This window comes from Agelaius phoeniceus, chromosome 1 (assembly GCF_051311805.1).
Source record: "Agelaius phoeniceus isolate bAgePho1 chromosome 1, bAgePho1.hap1, whole genome shotgun sequence".
In the NCBI taxonomy this organism is placed as follows: domain Eukaryota; kingdom Metazoa; phylum Chordata; class Aves; order Passeriformes; family Icteridae; genus Agelaius; species Agelaius phoeniceus.
The window spans coordinates 137,462,927-137,485,738 of NC_135265.1; the positions used below are offsets into that span (position 1 = coordinate 137,462,927).

The 22,812-nt window shown below is 37.1% G+C and overlaps 1 protein-coding gene across 3 annotated transcripts in view; it reads left to right on the plus strand.

Annotated features, from left to right (window-relative positions):
- The first annotated feature begins 178 nt into the window (after positions 1-178).
- TAF2 (TATA-box binding protein associated factor 2) overlaps positions 179-22,812 on the plus strand; it is a 60,697-nt gene continuing 38,063 nt past the window's right edge. Inside the window, exons 1-11 of one of the 3 annotated variants that reach the window (XM_077188342.1) lie at positions 179-1,006; positions 2,442-2,496; positions 3,266-3,426; positions 12,542-12,657; positions 13,966-14,107; positions 14,497-14,728; positions 15,054-15,238; positions 15,805-15,918; positions 17,199-17,298; positions 18,936-19,021; positions 22,509-22,644. In XM_077188342.1, the coding sequence (XP_077044457.1) occupies positions 954-1,006; positions 2,442-2,496; positions 3,266-3,426; positions 12,542-12,657; positions 13,966-14,107; positions 14,497-14,728; positions 15,054-15,238; positions 15,805-15,918; positions 17,199-17,298; positions 18,936-19,021; positions 22,509-22,644 (1,380 nt within the window). In that variant the 5' untranslated portion in view covers positions 179-953. Of the gene's footprint in view, positions 1,007-2,441; positions 2,497-3,265; positions 3,427-12,538; positions 12,658-13,965; positions 14,108-14,496; positions 14,729-15,053; positions 15,239-15,804; positions 15,919-17,198; positions 17,299-18,935; positions 19,022-22,508; positions 22,645-22,812 lie in introns of all 3 variants that reach the window. The other 2 variants (XM_077188336.1, XM_077188346.1) reach the window with 2 other exon arrangements.

Here is a 22,812-nt window from a genome sequence, read left to right on the forward strand (position 1 = left end):
GAAGTGACTTATAACAATCTTGGTTATGAAGGAACTGTTATCTCGCGTCCCCCTGCTCCCACCAGCAGCGCCACCCGTGAGGCGGCAGGCGGGGCTCGTTGCGGGCGCCCGCCGCTCCCGCCGCCCCTTCCCGCCTTCCGCCCGCCCGCGCCTGCGCGAGCTGCGGCGCCTGCGCACGGGGACACGGCGCGGCCCCTCTCTCGGCTTTTGGGTGGTTCGGGAGGGTTATTTTATTCTTCCTTTTTTTTTTTTTTTTCTATTTCTTCTCTCCGGCCGCCGCCGCCGCCGCTGTAAAAAGCAGCTGCCTTTCTGTAAAATGGAAAACTCCACCAGCCTTTCCCGCTGAAGTGACAGAGCTCAGTCAATCGGGCCGTGACCTCTCACCCGCGGGTCGGAGGTGACTGCCAAGATGGCGGCGGCTGCGGAAGATCCGCGGCGGGCGCGCTGCTGAGGGAGACCCGCGGGGTCGACCCTGCCCCGGGCCCGGCCACCGCCCGGCCCGCTCTACCCTCTGCCAGGCCTTTCCCGGCTCTCAGCGGACGGCGCTGCCCCAGCCGGCGCTCCCGGGAGCGCGGACCCCGGTGCCTGCCCGGCCGTCCTGGCTGCGGCCCTCCTGATTCCGTCGCTCCCGCCGCCACTGCCCGCTCAGCCGGTTGTGTTCCGTAGTTCCCGTGGAGAGGAAGCGCCTCTGGACTGGTTCCGTAAGCCCAGCAGACCCAGGGTCTGCGTGTGCACCCACGGGAGGTTTTGCACAAACGCTGCTTGGTGGTGGTGCTGTAGCGATGGCGCTCATTGGAGATGAGGATTCCTGACTGCCGGGGGTCGCACATCGCTGAGGAGATGAGAGATCAAATACGGCGTGACACGGGGGAAAATCGAAGGAGCCGCTGAGGGAGGATGATGTTGATGCCAGTCTGACGGTCAGCAGAGTGTGTTTAGTGCTGCGGTTCAGGATGAATAGGAAGAAAGGAGACAAAGGATTTGAAAGCCCAAGACCCTATAAATTATAAGTATCCATTTTTTTAAATTGTTATACTTGAAACCAATGCACACTGAATCAGGCCAAAGGCTGATTAATAATGATTTATGTAAGAAGGAGCTGTTGCTTGTGGTGTAGCTTGCATTCAAAAAAGGTGTGTTGCAGATAAATGTTTGAGTGTGTAAATGGACTTAGTCATGAGCAGCAAGTCTGTCAAACATGCAGTCTCATAAAGATATTTACATTATGCTCTTCAAACTTTGGACGTCTCTTCACGCAGTGTCAGTACTAAAGACCATACTACGATGTTCCTTCCATATGTAATGCTGTGTCAAAAAGCCCTTTTGATTTAAGGGCTTTTTATGTGTAAAAAAAAATGTTTGCCTTTGCAGCAAGCCGCTTTGTTAAGCAAATTGTTGTTTTCACACATTCACTATTTGGCTTGTAACCAAGCTACAAAGCAGTTGGTGGTGGATTTCAGTACATTTTAATAGATTTCTTGTTATACCTCTTTGATTCTTTTATAAATCTGTTACACAAATGTATTTCTAAGTAGAATCAGTCTTCTTATACACACTTAATGTAAGTAACATATGAATCCATTTTTAGATGTAATTCTCTTGTAAGAATTTTTTTATCTCACCTGAAGCAATGTCAGTTCTTAATGCACAGGATATGTGCAGATAAAGCATGATTTGTCACAAAACTTGAATTATTTCAAGGTTTTGTCTTGAGTCATGAAATGCACTGCTGTAAAGATGACACCCACTACAGAAAATTGTACAGAAATAACTTAGAGGATTTTTAAAAAGTTGGCATTATATTATCTCCTACCTTTTAAATCAGTTTTATTTGCCAGGAGTTCTAATATGTTACTCAAAGTTTAAGCAAATGCATTTGACTAGTATAAAATACCTCTCTTGATTCATGTATTAGCATTATTTGAAATTATAAATTCTTATGGCATGCTAATTGTAAAAGCACATACTGTACCTTTTAATGTGTAATACCTTCTTATATAAATGATGTATGAGTGTCAGCTTTCTGCAGGTCTCTGATTGCAAGCCTTATAGCTCATGCCATTTCTGATACTACTCATCAATACAATGTTAGACCTGGACACTGCCATTTGTAATTCTTTATTGTTACATACAAATAGGTGGTGTTCAAAAATTATGTTATCTTCCTGTATTACTGGTAATGTTCATCCTGGTATGATACTGTGTTTGATTTTTTTGGAGGACTTTCCTGACATTGTGGATAACCTCTATTCATTATGTGGTTTAGACTGCATAAAAGATTGAGACAATCATTAATGATTTTTATAGAAGTATATTCTATTGGCTGTATTTATGTACATATATCCTCTGTGGCTCTCTGTTAAACTGGGTTAAAGTATTATTTTAAATGCTGGCATTTGTGCAAAACCTTACTTTGCTTTTTTGTTTTTTTCTTCCAGCACAACTCATCAGGTAGTTTGTATCAACAACATAAATTTTCAGAGAAAGTCTGTTGTAGTAAGTATTTCTTAATAAAGTGTGAAGTAGAAATTAAGTGTCTGGATTTTCTTCATACTTTTAGAGGAAAAAACTGCACTCACAAGCTATTTATGCTGTTCAGCTACTTTATATGTTATACTTTCTAATCTGATGCTTCTCATAAGTCTGTCATTGCTTGAGATAAAGTTCTTTCTAATTGTGAGCACTTGTAGAAAAAGATTTCTAAATGAAAGCTGCTGCATTGTAAATATTATGGAGCAATTTGCAGTTCAGAATTCATGCTCACACTGTGTTAGCTGATGTTTGGGATAGACTTACAGAGTTTTCTACCTTGTATATGAGTTCACTTGGGCTTTGAAGAGACTTTCATCATTTCAGGCCTAAAGTCTTCAAGGGTCTTTGTCAATTTACATAACTGGTTAAAAGGATTCTGCTTAGGTTTTAAGAATTCTTGTCTCAAATTCAAGTGCCAAAACATAGTGATGCTAATAACTTGAAATCTAGTCAATAGAGGCAGATTTTTTCCAGTAAAACAGGCATGATTGTCAGTCACATTGAATTTTTTGTTTTGTCTGTTTCATTTACAGCTGGAAAAATTCACCTGTTAAATGGCATGAAGGAAAATGTAGAAAATCTAAAGGGCAATTCATTTTCCTTTTTAAATATGAAAATATCATCTTTATACCAGTGATTTTTTTTTAATTGTATTAGTAATAATTTTTTTATATCTCTCTAGTTTTTAAGTTGTTAAAGATTTTACAGAAGATTTTGATTTGTGTTTTCATAGGGTTATGTGGAACTCACAATATTTCCCACAGTGGCAAACCTGAACAGAATCAAGCTGAACAGTAAACAGTGCCGGATTTACAGAGTGAGAGTCAATGATTTAGAAGCAGCTTTCATCTATAATGATCCCACACTGGAGGTCTGTCACCATGAGTCAAAGCAGTAAGTGGTGTGTTTAAGACTCTGCAGATGGAGTGTTTTCTGTTGCTCTTAAGTATAACCTATTCTCTTTTACAGTCAAGTTTTACCTTGGTAATTTCCTAATGGTAACCTTTGGTCTGGTCTAATTTTGGGGAAGTATTTTGGCAATAATTTTGACTCTTACACTAGTCTTCTTTAGAGTTTCTTCTGCTCATTTATCTTTGTATTGTTTTGTGAAAGTATCAAAAATTTTCCTATAAACTACTCCATGTGGAAAAAAGGCCTTGGATTTGATCTGTGTGCTCGAGACAGACACTGTGTATTCCTTTTTTCATCAGTTATACAAGAGCTTCAATAATTCAGTTTGCAAATACAGTGTTCATTTATATAGGACACTGAATTTATTATCAGAGTTATGAAATTTTCTTTGAGTTTTGATACTGAACCGCTTGAGTATATTAATTCTGTAATTCTGTTTGCTCTGTGACTTGATGTTTTTGTTGTTGACTCTATTGCTCATTATGTCAAAAATTCAGAATCCTTTATTGTAGGGATTCTAGACTTTTGTGAAGTGCTAGAAAGTAAAGCTTTTGGCCTTCTCTAAGGAATCAAACTTTCATTATTTATTGTTGTAGATAGCAGTATAAGTCCTAGAACCTGAACTCACTTCAAAATTTGAAAGGCAAAGTTTCAAATTTCTTCAACGTCTCATATTGAAGAGAATGTTCAAAATCATGTGGCATTCTGTATGTTCTAGGGAACTGATATGGGAAGGGGCTTTAGCAAAAGATCTTGTAGCCATTTCATTTTTGGTGAGAGCATGATGGGCAAATGTTTTCCCTAGATAATCTCTTTTGATTTGCTGGAACATTCATATTCTTACACCTTCTTTTGGCTGGCTTGGTTGAATTTACAATTTGCTGAATTGTTGAAAAACTTCTAGTGAAAGTGTTCTTCAACAGCAGCTGATCAAAAAAATCAGTCCTTTAGGCTGCAAAAGACTGGCTGAAATAATCTAGTCCAGGTCCCCTCACATGGGGTCAGGTAGAATTGATTCCACAGGGCTGTGTGCATTTGGGTTTTGAGTATCTTTGGGGATGGAATCTCTGCAGTCTCTCCAGGCAACTCTCTCCACTGCTGATGACCTCCCCAGTAAAAAGCATTCCCTCATATTCTGATAGAATTTCATGTGTTTTAGCTTACATCCACTGACAGGAGCAGACACAGGGGGCATGAACTGAGACATAGGAGGTTCCCTCTGAACATCAAGAAACATTTTTTACTGTGAGGGTGACTGAACACTGGGATAACTTATTCAGAGAGACTGTGGAGTCTCTATCCTTGGAAATATTCAAGTCATCTGGATGTGCTCCTGAGCACCTGATTGTAGGTGACCCTGTTGGAGCTTAGGGGTTGGACTAGACGACCTTGAGAAATTGCTTCCAACCTCAGCCATTCTGTGATCCTGTAATAACTGGAATCCTGTGTAACTCCTGGAAGATGTGAAAAAGGAGCAGCATTTCAAATTATAAGAGTGAGCACTCCCATTATGTTAAAAAAGGGATTAGGAGAGAGAATTCTGTCATTTTGTGGAGAAGGTGAGGGGTTTTTTGTTCAAACTATTCAAACTTAATGGAAAATCTCTGTATTTTATAATTCTTATGTTATTCATAGTTATGAAAGACAGAGGTCACTAAATATTCATAACAAAAAACTAGTATGCCTCTTTCTGTATCTCAGAAATTAAAGGCAATGTGAGTTACAAAATATTAGATGAAATTAGCTGCATTTTTCCATTAAAATACCTGGTCACAGTTGGGTAGTTTAATACAGTATCTCTGCTCTTTAGGCAGAATTGCAAGTAGAATTACTAGAAATCTAAAAACTCTAGAATTAGTACCTCAAAAAAATCATCAGTGTGTTTTCTCTGCCCTTCTTTACAAAGAGCTGCTTCTAGAAACAGTGGTTTGTGACAGTAGTCTTCAGTCTTTATATCAAATCTTACTACTCTAACACTAGTCTTTCTGTCTAATCATCTGGTCATCTCTTCCAGGTTCTCATTTGTTATGGCAAGTTTGGTGATGATGTCCTTTGTGCCCTTGCAACTGAACTAGGTGCAGCAATTATTTTGAGCTGGACACAGATTAGACATGATGGTTTGTTTCTGATCTTAGAGGGATCATTACCTTTTGCACAGTTTTCTTAAGTAGTCTGTTGAACTAGTAAATGGGAAATTAAGATGGTTCTTGGCAACCTGTTTATTTTAAATATTTTGTTTTCAATCTTTAATTTTCCCTGTGGTGTGTAAAAAGTATAAGTTTGGGTTATAAGATTGTACATACAAACATTTTCTTTTGTTTTGATAATGCTTTTAGTTTCTTAGATGTTGTTTTTTAAGAGACTTAAAATCATAGAAATCATTGAAATTAGAAAAGATCCATAAGATCATTGTCATATGTCCCAGCCATCAACCCAGCACCACCATGAGCAGTAAATCATGTCTTCAGGGGCCATGTCCCCAAGTTTTTTGAACACTTTCAGGAATGGTGACTCCATCATTTCCCTGGGCAGTCTGTTCCAACCTTTACAGTTTTGTCTATGAAGAAATTTTTTCCTAGTAGCTTATCTGGGGCATAAGTATTTAAAAAATGTATTAATTTAATGGACACTTCCCTACCATTTTATCAAAGTTAAAATAATTTGAAGACTTCTTACTCCCTTAGTTAGCAACAGAATTCTATTTAAAATGAAAAATTCTGTATTGAGTAAAGATTAAAAAACCTGCTACAGTGTCTCTGACTTGAAAGGTTATATTTGCTGATAGGAGGTTAAGAGAAGTGGTTCACTGTTATGTTGTGCAAATTTTGGCATGCAAGAAAACAATTAAAAGAGGATTGAGAAATTCAGCTTTATGTATAACACAATTCTGTCTTCAGAATTCTGGCTTCACTATGATGTTCTTTGCTACTTCTTGGTGAGATGTGTGAGATCACCTCTTTGTATTCTGAATTGAAATATTCAACTTGTTTTCAGTTGCAACAGTACTATTGGATTTTGGCATATTTGAGGAAAAAAATTATTGACACATGTTCTCTCTCTTTTCACATTTTCAGTGTTGAAGAAGGTGAAACAATTTTTTTCAGTCATGTATTTTTTCAGTTCCCCTGAATATTAGAAAAACTCTTAGCAAAAAAGTAATTAAAATCTGTGAAGTTTGTAGGAAAGTTTAGAAGCCATTAGCACATTAAATATATTTTTAGCTTTGATGCCATTTTCATATCAGAATAGATGGATGAACTTAGATAATGCAGTCACTTCCTTCCTGACTGAGCAAACACCTGAACAAGGGTGTAAGGTATGAAATAATCCACAGTGCTTTACTGTGTGTACACAAGATGGCAGAGAATCCCATTTTATTTTACTTATGCTTTTGAGAAGAGTTTCTGGAGACTGGAGACTTCTGGATCTAAATCTTCTGGAGACTGCATGTAGTGTTGGAGAGTATCTATTTGGGTCATGTTTTGGGGTTGCTGTTTTTGAGTGTTACAGTTGCCTATCCTCCTCATCTTTCTTTTTCTTGTAAATTGTGTTTTGATTCTGTCAGTATAAGAGAAATAAGCTTGCTTTTTCTGGGCTATACTTCTACATTCTATGTAGAAATTCCAGTACATATTCTGAATACTGAGACAACTGCTTGTATCTCAGCCCTATTTATTTAAAACTGACAAAGGAGATATATTTTTCCTTAATCTTATGGTTGAGATTGTAAACTGTTAAATAGGTGCAGCAAAAGTTTGGGTGCAGTGGTTTGATCTGTGATAAGTGAAGTTTGTGAGGATCCTGTTGTGCCTGCTTATGTGCTTCACCTTTATGAAATAATTAGGATGCCAGGCTGAGGAGCTGTTGCATTTTACTGTTATTATTGTGTAAAGGAAGCTATGTTTTTGTATAGCTAGCTAATGTGCACATAATGCTTTCCTGTGTATTGCTGGTTCATTTATCTTTTTTTTAGCCTGAAGCCTGTAGTATTTAAACATTACAAATATGAAGATGTTCTGATATCCTCTGACTTCACTGTTGCTTTAGTTGCAAGCAGCAGTAAGCTGTGAGAGGGAGCAGTGTGGTAGCCTTAAGGGCGTGTCTGTCTTGCAGTATTTTTTCTTCTGGGAAGTCAATGATCAAGCCTTTAGACTTTGTACAAAATAGAAAAATTTCTGGTGGACTGAGCATGTGTTGCCTTGCTGCAATAAATAGCCTTTATTTACACTGATATAATGCTTGTCTAATGCTTGAAAATTCATTATAGACTTTGTTAGAAATGAACAAAGTGTCGTGGCCAGGACATAATTCATTTTTACAGTAGTTAGGAGCAGAGAAAGGCTAAGATCTGGAGATTATTATCTACCATCTTGTCTTATTTTCCAGGGATGGGAAAAAGGCTTGCTTCCAGATCCCATAGCATGGCAGGGGGTCAGGTGTTTTTATGAGTTACCTGGGGTGAGCAATGCCATGTGAAACATTCAGCTCTTTTCTCATACATATTGTCATTGGTATTGTTACTGTTACTGTTTGTTTCTTATTTCATTGTTGTCTCTGGTAAATTGTTCTTATCTCAATCCATAAACTTTACCTTTTGTGGCTCCAGTTCTCCTCTGCAGCCCACCACAGAGGCAGGGTGGAGAGATAGAGTGGCACGTGGTTTGAAGTAGTTTCAGTGGAAACACTAAATGGGACCATTCCTAGACCATGCACAAAGGTGCACAGCACTTTTGAAAAGAGATGACAAAGCCCTTAAACGTGACCAGGAATGAAAATTAGGTTTTTCAGCAAAGGTTCAAATCATTGCCCTAATAATAAATCACCTATCTGTGCATGTATTATATCTTTTACATGGTGTATAATGTATGTACTCCAATATCAAGTGCTTATTCTCTATGGGAAGCAAAGTAAAATAGTAATTGAATTACTAGTTATGAAGAGTAATGCATTACAGGCAGAGCAAATAACTTATTTTGCCAAGTTGATGTTAAGTACTGTAGGAAAACAGTGGTTTATAGACTGTATGTTTGGCACATACATTTGTAGCACTGGTGCAGCTACTAATATCAAATGCTATGGAAAGTTTGAAATCAATTAGTAATTTTAAAAAATAAATGTCTGTAGCATTGCTTCTTTACAGTTGCTCAAGCTGCATGCCCTTGAGCTGTAATTAACAGTGTTTGGGGTGAATGCTGATAACAGAATGTATCTCTGTTGGGAAAAGTCCATGAATACATATTTGTTTTTTCATTGTCAATCTACACTTAGCATTAGGAAAATTTATCATTGTTCCTTGGACTGTAACTTCTGGCATGTGCTCTGTTTTTCTTAAAATGGCCATATGTAGTTTATTGAGAATAGTTCACTCTATGAAAAGATTAATTTGTGGTACTATGCCTTTAATGGATTCCTTTTACAATGAATCACCCATTTGAACTAGAACACTTCACAAAAATAGAAATATAAGAATAGACTTGTTTTCCATAAAATGTTAAGCTCTGGAGTCTCCCTACTTTGCTGTAAAATCATAACCTTTTCCTGTCTGTGAACACAGTGATGTTTAAAGTGTAGCTACAAGCTCATCATAATTCTTAAAGTTTGAACAAATTCTCACTGTGTAGGAAAGGGATCCCTATCAATAATAGTCAATTTTCAGAAACAGTTTGGAGTAAAATTAAGCACAGTCTAACAGAATGTTACTGTGGTTTTCTGTTGCTAGCTTTTTTTTGATTACTTATAGTTCTTAGTCATGCAGAGTCTTTTTAAATTGAGTTTTCCCAGTGGTATTTGTTTGCCTTTATATAAGGTATAGGGTGCCATTTGGAGGACAGCTTAAAGCAACTTTGCTCAGGGAAGTTCTTTGACCCCTCAGTATGACAGATCAACTAAAAGCTGCCTGATTAGAAAAAAAGGACTTACTTTCCCATTTGACACTTTCAGCTGCATCCCTACAGGATCAGATGAACATTCTCCTTAGTGGACGAGGTAGTAGTGATGTGTGAATGAGGCTAAGAGGCAGCACATCAGCTGGAGTTTAAGTGGGCTGGAATTGTTTTGGAGCTATACCTGAAGTTATACTGTATTCCAGGGTACAAACTGAACCTTTTCCTTTTAAAACTTGTTGGCATTATATCCTACCTTTAGGTATAGTTAAGTGTGAAAAAGGAAAAGAAAAATATATTTAAACTTGAGGTTTGTGAGTTTCTCTACTGAAATGTCCCACTTGCTATTCAGAAGCTTTCAAGCAAAGTAGAAAAGTTTACTGCTCCTGACATTCTCAGCCTTGGTAGTGGTGCCAGGGAATTTGTGCACTATCATTGCCAAAGATGAAGAACTACATGAAAATATGTTCTCAATATATTTTAGAGTTTTAGCAAAATTTTTTATAGTTGTGCAAGAGTCGGAATATTAAGCAGGGTATTTGACATACCCAGACTTACAGAATGCTGGTGGTGGCATGGTTAATTGCACTTTGTTCTTCCAAGTAAGGTACTGTAATGTGGGTTGCTTTCTTCATGGATGGTGAACAGAGAATGGTTAGATGAGAGCAAAATCCTGAAATGAGATCATGTCTGCTTTGTGTAGACTTCAGATTCCATGGAAGGTGGAGTCCTCAGCCAAAAGTTAATTTACTCCATTGTAGTGCAGTGATCCTGCACCTGGGTCAGGACAATGGCCAGTATCAGTACAGGCTGGGGGATGAAGGGATTGCAGGCAGCCCTGCAGAGAAGGACTTAAGGGTGCTGATGGATGAGAGGCTCAGCATGAGCTGGCAGTGTTCATTTGTACCCCACAAAGCCAGCGGTGTCCTGGGCTGTATCACCAGCAGTGTGGGCAGCAGGGTTAGGGAGGGGATTCTGCTCCTCTTCTCTGCTCTGCTAAGATCCCACCTGCAATGCTGTGTCCAGCTCTGAGGCCCTCAGCACAGAAGATCATGGAGCTGTTGGAGCAGATCCAGAGAAGGCCACCAGGATGGTAAGAGGGATGGAGCACCTGTCTGTGTGGAAAGGCAGAGGCAGTTGGGGTTGTTCAGCCTGGAGAAGATAACAGCTCTAGGAAGATCTTACTGCAACCTTTCAATACCTAGAGGGGGCTTTATAAAAAGGATGGGCAGACTTTTTAGTAGGGCTTGTTACAGCAGGACAAAGGGTAATGGTTTTAAACTAAAAGAAGGTAGGTTTGGACCAGGTGCAAGGAAGAACTCTCTTACTGTGAGGGCAGTGAAACCTTGGAACTGGTTTCCCAGGCGAGTGGTAGATGCCCCATTCCTGGAAACATTGGAGGTCTGGTTGGACAGGACTCTGAGCCACCTCATCTAGTGCAAGATGTCCCTGTCCTCCCCCAGGAAAGTTGGATTAAATATCTTGGGAGGTCCCTTCCAACCCAGAGTGTTCTGTGGCTCTGTGATTCCATGACTGCTTTTTGCTTGATTGTGTCCTGCTTGTGCTTGGATTCATCAGCAGTACCTAAATTCTGTGGAAAAGGTGATAAGTTAGTCAAACACTTTCTCTTCCGGTATAGAGTTGTGTAAGCTTTTGAAAAACTGCGTGTACCGGAGAATTAGAATTAAGAAAGATTTTGCTCCCATGCTTTAAACAGTTTAGAAATCCATTTTGAAAAAGTATAAAAACTATCACATAAAACTGTAAAAGCAGGGTTATTTTTGAACTATTTAACAATAGTTAAATATAATCACATTAACTAATAAGGTAACATCCTGCTCATAAGTACTTTAACAGAAGACATATGCTTGTTCCTTCTCATTTCAGCTCATTTCAGTAAAAAGCAATTAAACTAAGTCATAACTGAAGTAATGATCTGACTTTGTAGTGAAGTGAGCAGTTAATGAGCAGCTGATTTGTAGCAGTGTGGGGTTTAGATGGTGGATGCTGCTGCCTATTTCCCAAAGAGCATCTCCTGTGGAAAAGCAGCTTGGGTGAGCATTCAGGCAAAGCAGTAAAGTCTACACTCACCACAGCTAGGTCAGCAAAGAGAGGCAGAAGGGCCTTTTGTTTGCTAAATTCCAGCCAAGGTTTATTCCAGCACAACAAATGGGAAATCAGGGACAGAAGACCAAGCCACGTGGTGTGCACAAGGTTAATTAGGGATCAGTGGCCAATGGTCTGAGGGCTTGGGGGTGGTACAGAGGGCAGGACAAAGGGTATTGCCCTACAGGGAAGATGGTGCTGGCCACCAGGGATACCACAACCAAGGAGGAAAGAGGGAAAGGAGAAACCACAAGCATTAGGAACACGTGGGGAATGAAAACTGGGCTGGATTGGTGCTGGGAGGCTCCATGGGGAAGTCTTCTCTTTCAGCCTAGGTGCAGGCTCTGTGGTATATTCTTCCAGGGCAAGGCCCTGGGGATTTCCCTGAGGGGTTCAAAGGAATCCACACTGATATGTAGTTGCTCAAACCTGATTACAACAATTGTGTTTGCATCTTAAATAAATAACGGTACACTTTAAAAAAGAAGAATGTTTTGAAACTAAGAAGTATAGCACATATTTCTGTGTTTGTGTATTAAGGCCAGAACTCTTAACATATTTTATGTGTTATTTACAAGTGCATTAAAAAACCCCTATTTCTATCCATCAAGCTAAAATCTTACATTTAGAAAAGCAAAATAAGAGCAAGATGGCAATATATGAGGATGCAGATCTTCAAGACAGAGCTTTAGAATAAAGATACAAATTTCATCCAAGATAAAACCCAGAATTTTTAATTTCTATTGTAAATGTAGTTATTCTAAATGTAGTTAATTCTAATTGTAAATGTAAATTCTAAATGTAGTTATTACTCTTATTGGCAAGAAAACAACACTGAGCATTTCTCAATTTATTGGGAGTTATTGATGTTTAAGTCTTTTTGATCACAGATCACTTTTGCAAGAGCCATATTTTAAGTTCTGGTTGTTGAAATCTAATCTTTACTCCTTTTCTCTTCCACTCCTTTAAAAACAAAACAAAACAAAACACTTGGTTGTCCATGCACCTTGAAATTCAGTGCATAGAAACACAGTCTTAACAACCACGGTTGTTTTTTGTGGTTCACCACAACTGTTCTTTAAGAATTAACTGGCTATTTCTGACAGGAGGAATCTCAACTATTTCTCCAATGCCTATGCCGCCGCTGTCAGTGCTGTGGACCCGGATGCTGGAAATGGAGAGCTCTGCATTAAGGTTCCCTCGGAGCTGTGGAAGCATGTTGATGGTAAAGAGACCATACTGAAAAATTAATTTAAATTTCAGAGTTGTCAGCTAGTTTGCTTAGGAAGATAGTAGCTTTGAAGAAATAGAAGTAGTGTTACATTATCTTATGAATTTGTGATTACTGTTTCCTTTTTCCTCTCCACTTGAATTCTGAAAAATAATTTCACTTTTTGATTATAGGGAGGAGTGTTGCAAGGCTTCTTGACACTATATACAAACATACTCTTGGGTGGTCATGACCCCAGGAGAATACTTGGGGAAGTGGGAATAATGAAGCGTACTGGGGGTTAAATTGTAATTTTGAAGCTGCTTACAATAAATATGGTCCAACAAAAAAATAATTTACAAGGATATAGTATATACATCTTTTTACAAAGCTCTACTAATTTTATGCCACCTCACTTCAAGGAATGGTCACTTTAAAATTGATTTGGTGTGAAAGCAGACTCCAGTATAAACTGGCACACTAGATCCTGGAATAAGGAACCGTTTTAATAAGTTACTCTCCGGTGTTGTGTATTTTCTTACCAGGATCTACTAGTTTCTTGTAGTATTTCTTGCATGGTTTTATTGGTTTTTCCCATGGATTTATGAGACCTCTGAAAGAATAACGCAAGGCTGACTCATGCAGTATTGTCAGATGCACCTTAATGGAAAAGACATTTTTGTTTATTTTAATTTTTGTGTAAGTTCCTGTTGCCTTACACAAGAGGAGCAAGCCTAGAAGGAAAATAGTCAAACATTTATGATTTCACTTTTCAATGTTTGAATGCCAAAATATGGTGACACTTGTTGGATAAATTTCAGCCTATGCTTGGATTGCCAATCTATTCATAGGTGAGATTTCTGTGAACCTAAACCAAAGTGAAGACACTTAATTTACAGGAAAAGTATGAACTATAAGAAGAGATTTTAAGCAACTGCAAATGATAATAAAATGTCTTTTCAGAATGTGCCTGCTTCATAGAGTTTTTGGAGAAAATTTTTTCAACAAGATGCCAAGACCATAGTTAGGATACAGTCTATATAAATATGCTTTACTGTTGGGGAATTAGAAGATGAAATGTGACTCCAATTACAGTTTTTATTAATTAGTAAAGATTTTTGTAAATGCATCTCCTGTGAGTTGTGCTTAGGGAGGTCTCAGTTTTGTAAGCTTTGAGCTGTACTTTGTAAGTGGACCGGGAAGTCCATGAGAATGAAGTTATCATAGTCTTTAAAGACCTGGAGTCCAAAACTGAGTTAATATCCTACAATAACTTTCATGTAAGTTGTATATACTTACTCAGTTTTGGTCTTTGTGCTGCAGAGTTAAAAGTCCTGAAGGTGCATATAAACTTTTCTCTGGACCAGCCAAAAGGAGGCCTTCATTTTGTGGTACCCGACATGGAGGGCAACATGGCAGAAAGAGGGGCTCATGTCTTTTCATGTGGCTATCAAAATTCTACAAGGTAAGAAAACTGTCTTTGAATGTTAGATTTGTATTTCCTATTTACTCTCAAAGTGTAGGAAATACAAATAATTTATTTTAATTATTTCAAGTTTAAAAAAATTCTAAAATTTAATTTGTGCTTTAAAGGAGCTTACTGATATGAAGTAGCATCTAATGACTAGTAATTAGAATGTCTAGTCTTTATAGCTCAGCAATAGGTAAAGACAAAAAAAGCTTGTAAAGCTTTATAAAGTTAATGTATTGTAGAAGTCAGTATGTCAACATTCATATATTCTTAAAGTATTTAGGGATATAGTTTGGAACTTGAAAGAAAAATCATCTGTGAAAAAGAGTATAATTATTAAGTATAATTGATAACCATTTTCCCCCTAATCTTCACTTTTCTAGATTTTGGTTTCCTTGTGTGGATTCATATTCTGAGCTGTGTACCTGGAAACTTGAGTATACTGTAGATGCTGCAATGGTGGCTGTTTCAAATGGAGATTTGGTAGAAACTGTATACACCCATGATATGAGAAAGAAGACTTTTCATTACATGTTGACTATTCCAACTGCAGCTTCTAACATCTCCTTGGCAATTGGACCTTTTGAAATCCTTGTTGATCCATACATGCATGAGGTAATCTTCATCAAAGAAGCCTCCTTTTTTTTCCTAAAGAATTACTGATGTTTCATGTTGCAGTCAGTATATATTAGTCCAAGAATGGGTATTTCTAGGTCAACCTTCATTAGTACAGTTGTATGATAAAGCTTGTCTTGTAATGCCTGCATTTAAATTTATCTCAGAAAAAAAGCCTTTAAATAAGCAGCAATTCCATTTATGTCTTTATTTATGGGGCAAATTTAGTTGAAATTGGGTTTCTTCCCTGAGATATATAATAACTTGATATTTATGTATTTAAATATGTTTGTAGGTCTTGTAACTAATTTTCCTTTGTTTGTAGGTGACTCACTTTTGCTTACCACAACTTCTCCCACTGCTCAAACATACCACATCATACCTTCATGAGGTGTTTGAATTTTATGAGGAGATTCTTACCTGCCGCTATCCTTACTCCTGTTTCAAGACTGTTTTTATAGATGAAGCTTATGTTGAAGTAGCTGCTTATGCCTCCATGAGTATTTTCAGGTTAGTATTTGAGAAAATTGCACCTTTTAAATCCACAGGCCTAGAAACTCTAGATCCAAGACTGTTGAGAAATATGTGAAACTGGTTATTTTTATAGCCTGAGTGTTGGGCTTCCTAGTTTGAAAAGGCTTGTTTATATCGACATTATGGGGTTTTAACACCATTTCCATTTTTATCTGTTATAAAGATGTTGCATTTACTTTAAGAAAAAACTGGTGGTGATTTTCCTTCTGAATTAGAAATGCCATGCATGAAGTATTTAATCTCAAATTAAGTGCAGAAATATGATTGTGTTTTATTTTTCTCCAGCTGGAATAAGGTATCAGGAATCCAAGAGAATGTCACCAGTTAAACTACTTAGACTCCATACAGAGAGTTGTGTATAGATGATAATAGCAGGAGATCTACCTCAATTAAGATTATTAAAAATTTAAAAATATGTTACTATCTCACTGAAAAAACACTGAAGAAATTATTTTACTTGTTTTGGTTTTTAAGGCAAGGTCTCTTTTGTTTCTTTGGAGCCAATGCTCATGTTGTGTTATTTTCTTTTTGTGGGGACCCAGCACAAATCTCTTGCACAGCGCAATGATTATAGATGAAACTCCACTGACAAGGAGATGCTTGGCACAGGCCCTGGCCCAGCAATTCTTTGGATGTTTCATATCCAGAATGTCCTGGTAAGTATTTTACCACAGTATTCTCCAGAAAATGGGGAGGATCTAGAAGTTCAAAGTTTAATTTGCAAATTGCATTTTATTGAAAAAATAAGTAAAACAGTAATTGTAGAAGAAAGCAAAAATGGGAAAAAATGTAAGAATAATAAGCTCAATAAATGAAAATCCATTAGTATTTTTTGTTGTTTTGAAAGGAGAATGTGAGAGATAATAGCTCCAAAGATTGTATAGATTGAATATATCTTCCTGAATGTTGTAGTGTGCTTTGGTGTCTGAAAATTTTAGAAAGCTAATTCTTTTGCATTATCAATTTCTGTTAGATATTTTGGATGATGAAGTATAGCCTGCATGCAAAGTACTTACAGAGCACAGAACTAATAAGTTAAGTTTTTCAGGGAGGAGAATGCAGAAATTAGTGTCAAATAGGAAAATACCTGCTAAGGTGGCTATAACTCCATGTCTCAGAAAACCTCCCCAAATGGTTCTTGCAGTTCTCATCAGTATTTGTCTTAAATCCTTTTGCATGCAGTTTATTTACTAGGGACCAGTAGCCAATTACTTTTTTTAATGGCAAAAGTCTACGTCCCAGAGCATATTTGTCTTAAAAACAAGGGAAATCAACATGTTCTTAAATTGATGTTTGTACTGTTGTAATTTCTGTGGCTCTCTTCTTTATTTCTAACCTACTTCTGTGATGAAGGCAATTTTTGCATCCTTCATGACTCCATTTTCGTATGTTCTTATTCTGTTTACTTCATCATATCCTGTGCACAATGTCACTTTTCTGTTTAAGGTTCTAGTTCATGATCATGATCTAGTTTTAGTTTTTGTCTGTTTTTTCTCTCTTAGAACATAACTTACAGAAGGTGTGTTTAAAAGAGTGTCAAACAAATTGTGAGATAGGTATTTTGTCTACTTGCTGTCCAGGTCTTCTGCACTTCACAGAGTTGTGTACTAAGAAATAAAGATCATATTGATTAGCAGTTGCTTTAACTTTAGTGTCCATTTCCACCTGTTTATTATTATTGTTTCAGCTAAAATAGGTTTTATATTTTAATCTGGATTTCTGTGGTAAAAGTTCAGTTTTCACTGACTTTTCAGTTTCATTGGTTCTGTCCAGGTGCCAAGTTCCATAAATTGGTTAACAGCTCATCAGACTTCTGTTGACTTAGAGAAGTTATACAACCTCTTGAAATTTGTGGCTATTTTTGAGTTGGTCAAAAATACCATCCCTTACAAAATATCCTCTGAAGTGATATAATTCATGTTTCTTTCTTATATAGGTCAGATGAATGGGTGCTAAAGGGAATCTCTGGTTACATTTATGGCCTTTGGATGAAAAAAACCTTTGGTGTTAATGAGTATCGCCACTGGATTAAACAGGTAACATCATAGTGTTTTCTGTACCTTTCAGACATTTTGCATCAAAGAAAATACAGCATAAAACCTGAATATAATATAGCTTTGCATTGCAATCTAAAGACCTTTTTAGTAGTGACAAACCTTGGAGCTAAAATATTTTTATCACTTGCTGCAAGGAAGAACACCAAGCATACAAAGCAAAATAGATTTTTGTGACTGACATATGAATAATGAATAATAATTGTTGTTGTCTCTCCATGCAATCAGTTTTCCTCTTTTTGTTTGGACTCCTGAACAAAAAAAAAGAGTCAAAAAAAGATACTGCTTTTGGAATACTTAGGATAGAGTATAGGATTCGTAAGAATTTGTATTTGGTGAATTTCTTATACTGTGATGGCTATCCATATAGCTCAGGAAGGCTCCAGTATTAGCTATGATCAGTGGTGGTTCAGGTATCTTTTAGTATCATTAAAGTGCTAAATGAAATAATGAAACAGTACAAAACTCCCTGTCTGAAGTGATTTCTTTTCTTGGAAAACAAATTTCTATCTAGAGCTTACGTTTCTAAATGTAATCTTTGAGACAGGTACTTTCTAGTGATAGCAGCAATGACTCCTCATTCTTTGCAAGTAACATTTATTCACAAAAAGATAGGTATCTTCTTTCTCTCATCACCTTCTCTTACTCTCCCTATTCCAAAAAGTAAATCCTAACTCTGCTTGCTCCATTTACATCCCTTACTCACCTGGGGACCCAGTACCATGTCCTTCTCTGCCTAATGCTCATTTAGTTCACCAGTCTGGTGTTGTCTGTGCTAGAGGTGTGGGTGCTGCAGAGAGCAGCAGAACTGGGTGGAGCTCTTTTGGAAGAGTTTACTGCTGTCTGCAGCAGAAGTTGCTCATGTTGTTCCACATCTGTCCACACTAAACTATAGGTGTCCACGTAGAATTGAGATGTGATACTGTCACAGGCTCCAGTTCTGCCCTTTTTCAGTATTACCAATATATGAAGGTGTGCAAGTTGATATGTATCAATAAATCTCAACACATACAAATATTTGGAAGATCTTTAACAGTGCATTGTAGACAGGCATCAGTTTCCATTTCCTGTCCTTAAGCTGACACAATTTGATTCATGTTGACTTTTGGGTGACAAAAGTCACCCTTACGAGCCCTTACAAACATCCTGCCTTAAGGTGTGCTTGTTAACCTGGCATCACACAAGTTCAGACCCAGTACAGAGCTTGGGTCAGACAGATATATTTATTTATTTATATCTATATTTAATATATTATATTTATTTGTGTGTGTGTATCTGTTGTTGTTTTCCACTGCATGAAATACTGATCACATTTATTTCTTTTGGTCAAAAACAACGTATTTATTGAATAAATAAATAATAATAGTCTGCTTATAAGGTAGTTCAGCACTGTTGGGCATTATCCCCCTGTTCAGCCCCTGAACAAGTATGAAATACTAATTTCTACTGTTTTATTATTGTTTGTCATTTGAGGAACATCCCTGATTTTAAAATACTTCTCCCTTTGTAAACAAACTTATTAGGAGGTATGACTTGAACAATATTAAAAGTTTTCCTGTCTTCTTTAAATAACTTTTCTGCTCTTCAAAATTATGCTTACTTATGTATTTTGTTCTTAGGAGTTAGATCAAATCGTGGCATACGAACTGAAGACTGGAGGAGTTTTACTGCATCCAATATTCGGAGGAGGAAAAGAGAAAGACAAGTATGTTTATTTAAGCTGCAAGTCATTGCAGGGTATGTTTTTATGGGGCCATTAATATATGCCTTGGGTGTGTTGTGTAGCACAAGGCCAAAGGCTGAAGATCTCGGGCTCCCCAAGGCATGTATTACCAGTCTCATAAAGTACATCTTGAGTATATTCTAACTGTTGGGTTTTTTTTCCTTTCAATTTGAATCTCAAAGGAAATGAAGCATAATGAATGTTTTTAATGCTGTTACGAAACTGCTTTTTAGTAAGAGGATAAGAGACAACATGGAGCCAGAATTTTGATGTGAGCTGTTTCTGGAGTGGTTAGTGATTTTCAGGCTTTTTCATGGTATCATCAGCTTTCTATTTCTTTGCTCTTTTTTCTTTCTGCTCTCAGATACCACCTTGTAGTCTTAGACTGAGATTCCTTAGTATATTGGGGGTAGAAAATTATTAGATCAGTCATCTGTGAAGTACTGTTAGTTACCAGTGTGAACTGGCTGGGTTTTTATTTTCCCAATAATTGTAGCTTCAGTGTGTGTAGCTTAGAATGATTCCCCTTCCCTCTCTTGTAATACTCCAGTACTACCCACTGAGAAGTGCTAAACACTGGTGGTGGAAAATACTGTTACATGTCAGATCAGTAAGTTGATATGGGTTTCAGTGACAAACTTTTGCTGAGTTTTTCTTTTCTTGCATAAATTGATCTCCATTTGACACAGCCTTACAAGAGTTGCTTTTGGAAACACACAAGCAGCATGTGCACAACTGCAAGGTTGAGCCTGTGCAGGTAGACTACTATGTCAACTTCTGTTCTTTACTGCAGCAGAAGCCCTTGTCTTATGAAAATACAACCAAAATTGTCTAGAACAGTAGCTCTTTTGCACTTGATAGTGTGCAAATCTATATTTTGTTAATTTAAAGTTAAAACTCTGGGTTTAGAACTGAATGAATTTTGAAAATCACTACATTCACTGTAATAAGATCAGATGACACTAGAGATAAGGGGCACATTTTTAAATAAGGATATTCACTAAAATCAAAATCTCTTTCTAACTGTTAATTTTACTAGTTGCACTATATTTATTCTAGAATTGGACATGAATAATTGACAAAATTTTGTCCTAGTGCTCTTAAAGTTGTGTTTCCTTGCTGTGATATATTGTTGGAAACTGTTTCTAGTTATTTTACTACTTCATTGTGTTACAGCTTGTTAATAATAACCACAGCATCACTTAAGTATGAATTACAACTTGCTGTTCTTTGTAGATTGCAGAGTTCCCTGGTATGTAAATTATGGATGTGTTCCTGATTCTGAGAGATAATTTGTATTGAAGGAAAGTATTTTCATAATGGGGCCTAGAACATTTTTCTCCAGTATATTCTGTGCATTTCATTTCTTTGTTCTGCTTGTTATGATACAGCTGGCAAATGTATTTGCAGCACAGTATTTCCAATTAATAACAACATGAAGAAAATTTGTGTTAAGTAATAATCTCATTTTTCGGCTAAATTAGAAGTAAAATATAATAAATCATCAAGGGAAATAAAAACCAAAAACCCAACTTCCTTCAGACACACAAATTAATTTGTGTGCAAAACAAAGGTCTCAGATTCTTCCTGTTTATGTCTGGTGTAGTACCAACACTGCACTCCAGAGTACTTATTCTAAAAGTCAAAATCCCAGAGCCTGGGAAAATGCAGGAAAGAAAACTGCAGATTAACTGCTGTGTGGATGAAAGCTTCAGAGCGAAGCTTTGTGTGTAACCTTTTCATTTCCTGTCCTCCTCTCTCAGGCTGTGGTTCTCCTCAGCCTTTGATTGTGCTGGTACCACCCTGCTGTAAAAATTAAAAACTCTATGTTTCATATGGAAGAAGCTTACTAACAGGGTTTATATTGAATGGCTGGACTCTTTTCAGGAGCATGAGCATTATAAAATTCTGTGGAAAAGCTGCTTCACTGTCTACTTTGACAAAGGCTCTAGGTCCATATTGGTAATTTTAACACTGTTTTGGTGCCAGTTCAATAAAATAATGATTGAAGAAAAATATAATCTGAAGAAATGTATTAATATTGAGTGAACTACAAGATGTAACTGTCAAATGCAAACTTGTGTCAGTTTTTTTTGCAGTTAAATAATGTAACCAGTACCAAAATCAATCAACACTTAGTAAATTTAAAAAGAGATCTTGGGATTGTGGGTACTGGCTCAGTTGTAATTTGCAAGAAAAGAATTTTACAAAAGTCAATCAACTGTAAAATTTGAAGCTGGATAGTTTTTATTCTGAGACCAAATTATTATATAATGTCTGAGCCACAACCTCAGTTTCCTCCTTGAATTTCAATTCTTTCATGGTTGCTAATCCTTCCCTACCTCAGAATAGAGAAGTATCCAGAATAACAGAATTGTGATAAGGAGAGCTTCAGCAACTGCTTATCAACTACAAAGAAGGAGTTAACCTACATACTTCTTTTTCACAAAATTACTGTACCTAAGAAGGGTAATACTTGCTTAAATTTAGAAACACTTCTCTTTTTGTATCTTCTTAAGATGTTTAAGCAGATACTCATGAGCAAAGTCAAGAGATTCTCCCAGTACGTAGAAGAATGGAAAAGTTATTAAGGTATTGCAGAATCAAGGTATACCTTGATTCTTGCCATCTGAAATATTAAGGGCTGCAGACAAGGAGCTAAATGCTGGTACTGTTTTTCTAGAACACTTGCTAGTGAACCTCAGCAAACCTGGTTTCTTCAGTGTGTTACTCATTCATAGAAAACTCAGATGTCCTGTGAAAAATACTAAAAGAAGAAACATAGCTAAGCCACATACAGTTGCCATAGGCTTGGTTCATCAAGAAAATTAAGTCAGACGATTAATAATTTCTTCTTCTCAAATAAGAGTCTCTTTAAAAGGAGGCAGAAAAGTCTTATTCTTCTCAAGGATTAAATATTACCTGCCTAGTCTTCTTTGTCATGTTACCTGATTTAGAAGATACCAAGTTTGCCAAAATATTGAAAGATAAAGTTGCTAACTAAAATAAAAGGAAAGAAACTCCTTAGGCCCATCACATGAAAGTGTTCTGTGAATTGTAAAACTCCTACTTTTCTTGCATTGCAACAATAGTTTATTTAAATACAAAATATTTACTCTATACAGTCACTCTTAAATGGAAGTGGTGCAGGAAGATTGCTGATTCATGAGTAATTTCCAGACTCAGTCACAGGTTCCTTGCTCAATGTGCTGGTGCTCCCATTGTCTCTACAGCCCTACACAGCAGCTATCATGTGCCATTAATCTCTGTACAGTACTTGCTGTATGCCAGGTACTGTCACCTCTCTGGATAAGTGAGTGGTCCTTTTAAGCGTGCCATGATTTGTAACTAAGGCAGTACAAGAAATCCTGAGTAATTGTTGGTGCAGCTCTAAGCTTGGTTGCTCGGGTACATTTTAAATTTCATTCAATAAAATGCAAAATAGATGGTTTTTTGATTTTTTTTCCAGCCCTGCTTCACATTTACATTTTTCTATCAAACACCCCCATACACTGTCCTGGGAGTATTACACGATGTTCCAGTGTAAAGCACATCTTGTTATGAGACTGATTGAGAACAGAATTAGCATGGAGTTCATGTTACAGGTAGGTATTTAGATGATTATGTGAAATATAAAAAACTCCTTGTCTTCAGTTGCATTTCTGTTCATTAGAGTTCAGAGAAGTAGAGAACAGGTTATCATAGGATTCCATCTAGGGTTTCAATTTTAGCAGGACTGCACAAACATTTGGTCATTTGGGTTAGGATTCTTA